We start from the raw sequence: 11,496 nt of genomic DNA on the forward strand, positions 1-11,496 counted from the left end.
CATGTTTTTGTTTGCTTATTCAGTTATTTGTATTACGAACCATATTGATAGTTCCTATTCATTAGCCTTTTTGTTTAATTTAATACATGAGATAATGAAGTCTTATGTTTTGGACAACCGTAATTGACATGAGTTTTTTCCAATCTTTTTGTAGTAGCAATAAAAGTTCCGAATAGGATTTAGATGTGTAATTCTTGTACAGTATAAGCTCTATAAGTTAATAATCGATAAATTAAAACCTTGCTAAAATTAATTATTTGTCAGGTCCCAATTTAAGAAAAGTGATAAATTAATAGCTCGCTAAATTAATAAAATATCTCAGTTCCAACATTATCTATCTATGATATACCAAAAAGAGGAGGATGAGTACACTTGGCACCTTAAAATTTCTTTTTAGGTCTAATACAAATAAAAAACACCATTTGCATTGCATATGAACTTAACAAATAAAAACATTATTTGCATTCGGCAAGTCTATCAAGAGTATTGTAATCAATTCTGTATCCGGATTTTAAAGGGATTCTGTGTGGGAAAACATTGCTGGTATGAAGGTCTTACAGTTTCATGCTTAAATCTAGGCATTCGTCAGATCATACATGATTAACTGTCAATTTCTGAGCTGACATGAACTCTAGAGTGAGAAACTGAGATAAACATACACATAGGCGGCGATTGACATGAACAAGGAGAAAAGTTTGGAATTTTATCTTTCTTTTTGGTGCGGCAGATTTCGTGCCTTTGTTTTACCACGTCTAGAAGGTGATAGGGTAGAGATGGACGCGGCTTGCCTGCCTGTATTTTTGGTACAAGTTTTGTTCCAACTAATTCAATAACTCGGTTACAAGCCGCTAGATATAGATTTCACCATGTATCATGTACACTGTTATAACATGTATACATTAAACGAGCAATTACATAATTTTTAAGCAAAACTTCACCCATCAAGAAAAGATCACAATCTTGATTGACATTCCAGAGATGAAATCGCTGTCAATAAATTCTGTAGATCTACTCGTAGGTCACGCATGATTCTTGGCAAACTAGCAGTACATTAAACTTTGTAACTAGTAGTTGCACCCTTGTTGGGTTCTAAGTGGACATCAACATGGGTGTGCACATTGAAATTTTCGAAAAGGAGGAATATTGCATGCATTAACGAAAACAAATATAACAGGAAAGTTTCCAAGGGATATAGATATCAAACCTTGTTAAATAATGTTACAAGCAATTCAAATTTCCAAAGTTTCATACCTCAATGAGGTACTACAAACTTTAAAATCAATCCCAAAGCAGACAGATACATAACCACCATTTGCGCTACAATCGAATTTACCACACATCCAATATGTAGATAATGAATGTCTGTGGTATCTTTATGTTTATCAGTAAAACTAATGGTAGTTATAAAATTACTAAATTACCTCAAGGGTTTGTAAAAATGATCAGTAGACTTCAACATGCCATTGCTTGTTCTTCTTCAATTGAGAAAGTTTGGCTTCCCAGCTCTCCCCTCGTTCTTCTGCAACCCTTTTAAGCGTCTCTTGGATCCCGGGCATCATTCCTTTAAGCCCACAGAAATAAATGTGTGCCCCTTCATCCAAGAGTTTGAATACTTCATCACTGTATTCTTCAATTTTGTCCTGAACATACATCTTCCCTCCATTTTTGTTCTTTTGCTCTCTGCTAAGAGCTCTATCGTATCTGAAGTTACCAGGATAATCTTCAAGATATTTGCTAAATTCATCGTCGTATAAGAGACTGTCGCTGTTGGCTACCCCAAGGAATAGCCAAGCAAGACCATTGAATTTGTATTTAGGTACAGATTCCATGAACATGCGTCGCAGGTAGCCCCTGTATGGAGCCACACCAGTACCAGTAGCAATCATGATGTGGGTGGCTTTTGGGTCATCTTCGGGCAAAAGCATAATCTTTCCAGATGGACCTGCCAAAGTAATTGTTCTAGTATTATAATGAACGATGTTCATATCAATGATGAAATAAGTAATATGCTGCGACCATAATTTGATAGAAGTGGCAATATGGCCCGGTAGATTGGGTAACAGGTAATTTTTGGTACGGGGTGAAACAGGTCAGATTGACAAGAAACACTCTTATTGCAGTATTTTTAAGTGAATACAATTTGGCAATTTCCCACATCATTTTCACCAGTTTGACCGTATGAGCCGTTTACTTTTGATATGGATGCTTCTCTTTTACCCATTATACCATAAAAGATACTCGTAAAACATACTTGAATCACTTAATGAAAGTAGCAGAAACTGTACCTGTTATTTTAACCTTGTCTCCAGGCTTTGAGTTGCAAAGAAAGTTACTGCAAACACCATTCTTTGAAGGATCCTCTTTTCCTGTCTCGGGATCATAATAGACAGCACGGCGAACACACAAACTAGCCGTCTTTCCATCAAACGAGTCACCATACCTCGTTGAAGCAATTGAATAAAGACGAACATTATGAGGAGCGCCAGGTTTCTTGGGGTTTTCACCCTGTTATGGAAGTATAAAGATACGTTAACGCAACAATAATTTCCCAAAAATCGTCTTGCACCATAATTCATTCGTTTGTATACATCAGTGTATATGTAAAGGTATAGCTAGTAGTGGTTTCAACTTCGACCCATGTACTTAAGATTGGGTTGATAATTTCACATGTGTCAATTGTGTTTTAGAATAGCTAAACGGGGAACAAGTTGAATGGGCGGAACATGTTAATAGTTGCCTAAAGTCTACCTATAATACATAAATACATAATTACGCATATACTATTCATTTGATAAAAAGGTTAAAATGAATAAATAAAAATGTATTAATAGTCAAACCAACCGAGCCAAACAGTTTGAAGACTAATAGGTGACCCGTGACCCACTTAAATCCATACAAAATTTGACGGATTACCCAACCCTCCCATCTTGCCATCTGTGAAGTGAAGAGAGCTTCGACTTACAGGGGGAATAACACCATAACTTTGTCCCTCCCAATAGGGAACGTTACCACCATGATCAATGACAATATGACAAGTCTCTCCCGGAGCTTTTGGACCAACAAGCCTTTCAACAGATACAATAGTTGCGGTATATGGCTCCTTGGGCTTGTATGTGTTCAAAGGAGGTTCGTTTGCATCTTCAAGATGTAAAGGTGAAACTGAAACCTTAGAACCAGTGACAGTTGGGGTTGACATACAAACTATGGATTGATATCTTGACGGTGCAGTTCTCATATTCAGCTCCAGAGGTGAATAAGACATCCATGGTTTGTCTGTAAAGCTAATCTTTTGGGTCTGCAATGATATAAAATACAGCTTTTTCAATAAATAGAAATGACATCAAAAAAAATTTTCGTTAGGAGTTCACTGGTGGTGGTATGCGATAGACTAGTGAAAAATGGTCATGCAATAAGAAGATAACTTACATAGAAAACAATATAACATAACCATGTTTTACTGAGCTAGTATTAAAAATATAAACTCATATAGTAAATAAGTGCTTGAGTGACAAAGGATCAGCAGCCGTGCATTCAACAAGACAATTAATCTATAATGAGACACTTTCAAAAGAAATTAAATCCAGAAAATAGTCAATAAATCTTCTTCATTTAATATCCAAAAACTGCTCAGCAAAATTTAAACTAGTAGGAAGGGTTCTATACGAACTGGATGATCTTATTTTGGTCAAATACCCAACGAAAACCTCCTATCTTCCTTAAATTAAGTTATTTCTAAACAAGTTCTTGGATAACAATTCTCAAGGTCATGAGGATAGTTCCGCTGAATATGAAGTATCAAAGGGGCACTATATGCTTTACAAGACATAATAAAATAGACTTTTTGTAATCCACACCTCCATTTAACATTCAGTTTGAACTTAGATTTCTAAACAAAATAATATACTTTTGAAGTTCTTAATTCTGGTGACATATATTACCTAGGCCTTTTTTTATATCTCTACATCTGATGCTCGGTGTATTAAAAACTGAACACTTAAACACCGAACAACTTAAAGCATACACCAATCTAAATGATAGATATCCATGTTCTTCACCAACGTCCAATATTTAAAGCTATGGCCCGATGTTCTAAACCACGGTTTATGAGAGCTTGATCTTTCTATACACACAAATAACACGGAAGACTAGCATGCTACTACCTACCAACCGACCTATAATTTTTTACATTTAGTGTAAAGCAATACCAAGATACTCATTAATTGAAACATCTTGCATTATTAGATACACATGCATCGAAATTAAAAGATTAAAATTTAAAAATCATCAAAAACTTTCACTTTTCAAAATCAAAAGATCAAACCTTGAAAATCGATTTTTGAATCGATGTGTCACCGTTAACAGGAGCAGTAACTAAGCCCTGCAGATTAGTAAATTTAAGTTAAAAAACACTACTAATATACAGTAAAAAACAGTAAGCAGTTAACCACTAGGGTGGTGTCTCTCAGTGTAAGAGCTCACAATTTCTATCCTTGGCAAAAACCCGTTTCACCCGTTATAAACCCGGGCTTGAAAAACGAGTCTTTTGGATTAGTCTGCTTGCAAAGCGAGGAATCACCCAAGCTCGTATGACGGCAAAAAATTTTTTTAAAAAAAAAGTCAAATTAGAATCATAGTAGTTTTAAGTAGATTACCTGAAGTCCGAAGGCAGAATGTGTAGCAGCCATGATCAGATCAAATCAATCACCTTTCTGCCCAATTATTATTATTACTAAAAATTATATAAGCACATCATAATAAAAACATATATTTATATGTATGTAAAATATAATGTCATTTACTCATTCTCATAATACTAGTTTTTTTAAAAAAAAATTAAAATAAAAAACCACACAAAAGGTCAAGAAAAGTGGACATGAAATAAGAATATGGGGTTGGTGTCACACTGTCTCATATAAAAAACAAAAACATAATAATAAGTATTATTGATAAAAACAATGCTAGTTAAATTTTATCAATAATATTTGTTTGAGAATAATTGCAGTAACAAGATAATCGGAGTAGTTAGTAATTTAATTACCTGAAATGAACGGAGGAGGAAAATTAAGAAAGGAATATGATCGGATGTATTAATTGATCAGGATCGAATATATATATATATATATGTATAGATGTGTGTGTGTATATATTGAGAGAGAGAGAGAGAGATGGTGAGGAAGGGAGAAGAACCCTTGGAACGGAGCAAAAGACAATGGCTGATGGTGCTTCTCAATGCGTACACTCTCGAGTCTAAACTACTGCTGTGTAACAACGACTTTTTTTTTTTTTTTTTTTGTATTAAAGAATATTACTCGTACTACTATTTTATAAGGAAAAACAGCATGTTTAGATTAATGGTAAATATTTTTGTCTCTGGAGACATGGATCTTTTCTACCATTTAGGTAGAAAGTGGAAGCTTCTCTATTTAGGTAGAGGTAAAGTCTGCCTACATTTTAACCTCTCCCATATACCGTCGAGGTATTGAGCTCAAAACCCGCAGAAGACGGCACTGAGCAGTTACTTACTTACTTTTACTATTTTATAAGGGTTTTGTTATTTTGTTAATGACAATGTGACACTTCTTTACCTGTCATTAAAAAATAATTTAGTATATATTTTTTGAGAAATACTACAGAAATAAATAAATTACAAATAAATATTTACAAACTAACTTGTCAAATGATATGAACTAATAAGAATAATTTGTATTTTCTCTTTCATGTTTTTCTTTCTATGTTTTATTGGTTATATTTGTAAGTTTTTGTTTGTAATTTGTTAGTAACTCTAATATCTCTTTTATTTTTTTCCTATGTTGAAGGTAATATTAACCAGAATTTTTTGGACCTTCAAACCTCTTCTTATAGATAGTACCTTAAGATATATGAGGCTATTTGAAGTTATTTGTCGAATTATTAAGCTATTTATTAGGAAAAAATATATCATTTCTCATTATTAACCATTAGTTATGATAAAATTATCTAATTATCTATATGACTATATAAGTTATTTGAGAGCTGAAACTGAATTTTTTTAAAAACAATTAAATATATATCATTAATATATAATAATAGTTTACTTAAGTTATCAATATCAAAAATATTTTATTGTTTAAACTAGCGTTAAGCCCGGCCGTTGGCCGGAGATATCCGTGAGACATAGACTCGAATTTAGGCTTTAAACTTTAACATGTTAATAGTCATCAACCATTTACTTTAATACATATAATTAAACAAATTGTAAATCTTATAACATAACTTTTTTAGAGTTACGATATCAGTGCAGATTATATTTTTAGCATTAGATTTGTGTGAATTTTTGTAAAACTAAATATATTACCAAAAGGCTGTTCATAGAATAAATCTTTCTCTATGTATAAATATAATACCAAAAGTTATTCTATAGAAATAAAATTAAAAATAATATCATATGTGGCTAAGGGGAAATTTCAAAATCAATAGTTTGATGAGTTTCATCAGTGCAAATCAACAAAGTAAAAAAGGTAGAAAGTTACTTTTTTCAAAAAGTACATAATGTATGGGCGTGGGTTCGAACTCCCATCCTTCGATGAAGAAAAAAGTAGCAAGCGTTTTAATACCTATTGATCTATCATTACTGTGGTTTATAGTTTCCCTACATAGTTATATAAATCTATATGAAAAGTAATACATAACAATACCACCATGCACTGGATTATTGTACTTTATGTTTTAAGCAATTGTATTTTACTGTTAACGTGAAATTAGTTTAAATAGATTATATTATATAAATTTCAAGATATCAAGATAGGTCACTAGATTATTAATTTTAGTTTAATCTTTGTGTTTAAATCGTACTAAAGGGGTATTCACGTAATGCATCGGCGATAGTGGAAACGGGTGACGGTAGCAACGTTAGAGGTGGCACTTGGCGGTGTGGTTATTAGTATAACAGTTATTGATGTAAAGTGATGATGTAGTTATTTTAAGTGTTGAAAAATGTATGTTATAACTAATTTCGTTAAGCAGTGGCGAAGCCAGAAACTATACTTTGGACGGGTTGAAACTAAACAACGGGAAATAAAGGCTAAACATGGTTTTAAAAAAAATCTAATAATATAGTATGTTAGGTACCTAAGCTTAGGTTGAACACTTACATATTATTTTTTTAATCCATAAAATTCACGGGGGCCATGTGATTTATTTAAAATTCAAAAAATATTAAAAATAGCTATGTCATAACAATTATTTATTTTATATATTTATGAATTTGAAATAACAAAACCCACAATAACTAGGTCAAAACAATGTATACTAAACATGAACGACACTATCAAAATACAAATCAATATATCTATGAACACACATATTGATTGTTAATGTAATAGATTCAAAAGGCTTAACAAATCTAATTACATGATCAAGAAATTAATATATTTTTGTTAGATAGAGCTAAAATGGCATAATGAAATAAAAATTTTTAAACTTTTCTGGAGAAAATGTAACAACCGTCTTAGAAATGTTTTATATAAGTTCCTTGAATTGTGCTTTCACCATTAGGACGGCTAGACAATTCAATTTATTTAAATTCTTGACGTGTTTTAGACCAAATTACGTGCTTATATGAAGGTTAATTTAATCTTAAATCTTGGTTTATATGACGAGTATATGAGTAAGTTCGATAAAATATTAAGGTTCGGTTCGTAAACGTTCGTGTTCATGAAAGTTCTAGTTCAAAATGTTCGCAAATAGTCCTTGCATTTGTTAAGTTCATTTATTAAGGGAAGACTATAAATAGAAGAACTTAGAGAGAGAAAACCTGATTTCTTCATCTTCTTCATCCCCTCCACTCTCTCACTAAAAGACACACTATCACACCATAAAACACCTACAAAAGCATCTCTTGATTTTTGATACATTCAATCAAAATCATTTGTACTTTTAGCATCCTTATGATAATCAAAACACATTTCTTGAATCATTTCACAGGTAACAACAACATTTGATGGGTTTTTAATCTAATTAAAAATGTACTTTTTCAAGTTTATGTTCTTGATGATTTGGTCCAATTTTTGAATGAAAATCGTGTTAATAGTTAATGGGTTTATGTCTAAATGTGTTTAGTAACATTTTTATGAACAAATTTGGGCCATAACATGCTTTAATCCACAAAACCCATTTTTGAATATGAAGGCACAACTTGTTCTTGAGTGCCACGACTTGTTTATGTTATATTTGATCTTGAAATCAGTAAAGGTATTATGAGATAGTGTTATCGCGTATATATGTTCTAGTGTTATGTCCAAACAAGTCCTGAAATCGACCTAGACTTTCCTTGTGTGCTCGTGCTTGTTGAGGATAGAACGATCTTGGCAATGGGACGATCTTGATCACCAAGATCGTCCTAGGGCAGCCTTTTTTTTGTTCTTTCGTGCTTGCTCGTTGGATCTCGTTGGATGTTGTGTTGTGATGTGTTGTTGTTTTGGTACACCTCTGGGTAACTGATCTTCTAAGATCGGTTTCACTCAATTTGTGTACTTGAATCAAAAATGATCTTGTTCTTGTTCTTAAGTCTACTGAAACGGTCTTAAGCCTTGACACCTAAGATGATCTTGACCTAGCTTGAACATGAAACGACCTTGAACCAAGTAACCTTGAAACGATCTTGCGTATAAGACGATTTTGAGCCATCAGGTGGGACGATCTTGAGCCATCAGGTGGGACGATCTTGAGCTAGCAGATGGGACGGTCTTGGACACTGGAAACCTAAGACGACTCTGAAACCCTAAAATGATCTAGTACCTATAACCTATCACACTTAAAAAGATCTAATCATGTACTTAATCACCAAATCAATTCTTAACATCGTTACCACTTGATTAATCACATTCAAGACTATATTTTGATAGTAAAGCTAGTTCCTAAAACGATCTAGAACTACGTACATTGTACAAACCCTAATCGAATACAGTAAAGTTGTGATTTATCGTAATCATTTAAGTGCAAGTTCTATGAGCAATCAAATTAAGTTCTTAAAGCTAAAGTTCATTATTAAAGACACGATCAACTAATTTACATTATAATTTCATGTGTGTGAGTTCAAAGACATTACGAGTCCAATTCAAGTACTTAAAGTCCATTTAAATTCTTTTTGAGTCAAAACGTTCAAGGATCTTTAAGGACCAAATCATCAGTTCATCAAGGGCTTTTCAATGGTTAATTAATCACAAGAACTAATACGTGTGCTTATCTATGGGCAATGACTCGTATATAGGTTTCCAACAAGACGTACTTGGGTTTCGATAGATAAAACCTATCTATCTCTGTGCTTGTTCTCTGTGCTTATAAACTACGCTTGTACCAGATCACTGTGAGTTTTCGTAGCCCCTTTTTACTTATGTTTTGGGGTGGAAGGATACCCATGCCTTTGTGTCTATCATCATTTATGGCTATTTGACTATACTGTATGATGTGCACTGTGATACTTGATACTTGATACATAATATTTGATACTTATGTTGGAGTTTGAGATGCTTGACACTTGATACTTATGGTGGAGTTGGAGGCACCAGTTGAGATACTTGATACTTCATACTTGCACCTTAGGCCTGGTATACCGTAAGTGCTGGTTGCATAGAGATACTTGATTTTTGCTGTCATAAGTAAGTTGATAACCATATTGCTGTGTGGATCTTGATGATATTTCGACCTGGCACCATACTTGATACTTGTAACACCCCACCGTTGGCGGAAAACATGAGGTGTCATGAAAAGTACAGCACGACATGGAATTACATAGATACTGCTATATGAAATAGAATATAATGAATATATTCCCAAAAGTATGAGTTCAAGTCATGATAGTGCTAAAATAGCTTATTACAACCAAGCTCAAAAAGAAATAATCCAAGGCATGTAGCCTTAAAGTCTGACAATTAATAAGGAGCACTAATCTCCGAAGTCCAGCCTAGCATAGCAGTCTTTAAACCTGATTAGCCTGAGCACCTGAAAAGTATACTAAAACGTGTCAACACAAAGGTTGATGAGTTCGTAGGTTTTAGTCAAAAAGTCTAGTCATAGATAAAATTTATTTGTCGATTCTTTTAAGTCTAAACTAGCATTTGTTCAATATAAACGAGCAGAGTTACGCCATATTATGTCCCAAGTCTCAATGCCTCAAAGTCTCAATGTCTCAAAGTCTCAAGACTTAAAGTCTCAAAGTCCGGCCTTACGGTACCTGCCTTAGTCCAAGTCTCCAACACACACAATAAGCACATCCAATAAACACGTCATAAAGCACGACAAATAAACACATTATCACACACATATAAGCAAGATTCAAGAACGTCAAATGACACATGTAACTCTATACGCACAGGCTCAATATTGAACATAAACAGAAATCGACAAAACTGTTTGAAAATAAGTATACTTTCCACCCCAAAACTTGTAAAAAGAGGGGCTACAAAACTCACCTGAAAAGTGTTATGAAAGTATAACGGACGAGCACGACAAGCACAATCAAAGTCCACGACAATCAGCACCTACCAATAATACATGACAAGTCACAATGACAGTCTTTGGTCTTACGTCTTAGCCTGTTAGAAATGCCTTTGAGTGCACATGTCTTTATTTAACTTCTAAAACGACGTTTGACAAATTTCGAATAAACCGAACAAGAGTCTGGATTTGACAACAAAGTCCTTTATTAAGTTCAAACACATTATTATATCAATACAACCTCATTTGAAATCATTGTATAGTTAAAAATAAGTTTTACTCGAATTTACTGAAAACTAGACAAAACCGGAAATTTTAACCGAAAAGCTTACGAAACCGAAACGAGTTGAGGTTGAGCTCAACCTAATGGTTGAACTCGACCAACTAAAGCCCAAATATGTTATTTTAAAATCTTTTATTCATGTGTTAGCCAATTGGACCAAAACTACACCTTTTGAGAAAACTAGTCAAGTTTAAGAACCGAATAAGCGCGTATGGACACGATAGGCTAATGAAATCGACTATATGAGTAGGGAAGTTGTTGAACTCGACCATGGCAGGTTTAGTTCGACCTGGACAGACGTCAAAATGATTCTTTTCTAAGTTTTAAAGGTCCGAGAGTTAAAACAAGTCATTTCGGGTCAAACTAGGAACCTTACGAGTCATTTAAGCGACAAAAGTCAACAGAGGGTCAACCTAGACCACCAGAGGTCGAGCTAGACCAGGTAGAGGTCGAGCTTGACCTGCCTAGGTCGAGCTAGACCATCCTAGGTCGAGCTAGAACTGGCCGGGTTCGGATTCATACGCGATTTGAGCAAAAGGAACGATTTTGACGCGCTTTTGTTAAAAATAACGAGATCTAAGGCTAGCCAATTCATACCCATGAGTCTTGATTGCACAAAAGTGTCACAAATCAGTACAAACAGGGTGAAGTTCGACCAATTTTATACATCATGTGATCGACAATTGCACAACCTTAATCTTGGATACGGAATCGACTAGTTTTAGAGTCTTTTAGCCAAG

At 33.8% G+C, this 11,496-nt stretch overlaps 1 protein-coding gene across 1 annotated transcript; it reads right to left on the reverse strand.

Moving 5' to 3' along the window:
* Positions 1–1,168: 1,168 nt before the first annotated feature.
* LOC122608308 (ferredoxin--NADP reductase, root-type isozyme, chloroplastic-like) lies at positions 1,169–5,283 on the reverse strand. Its single transcript, XM_043781403.1, has 6 exons — positions 5,039–5,283; positions 4,653–4,709; positions 4,322–4,378; positions 2,963–3,295; positions 2,286–2,505; positions 1,169–1,942 (listed from the first exon to the last, which is right to left on the reverse strand). The coding sequence occupies exons 2-6, from the start codon at positions 4,683–4,685 to the stop codon at positions 1,443–1,445; spliced, it is 1,143 nt and encodes a 380-aa protein (XP_043637338.1). The 5' UTR covers positions 4,686–4,709; positions 5,039–5,283; the 3' UTR covers positions 1,169–1,442.
* Positions 5,284–11,496: the final 6,213 nt, after the last annotated feature.

Source organism: Erigeron canadensis, chromosome 1, assembly GCF_010389155.1.
Source record: "Erigeron canadensis isolate Cc75 chromosome 1, C_canadensis_v1, whole genome shotgun sequence".
Taxonomy (NCBI): Eukaryota; Viridiplantae; Streptophyta; class Magnoliopsida; order Asterales; family Asteraceae; genus Erigeron; species Erigeron canadensis.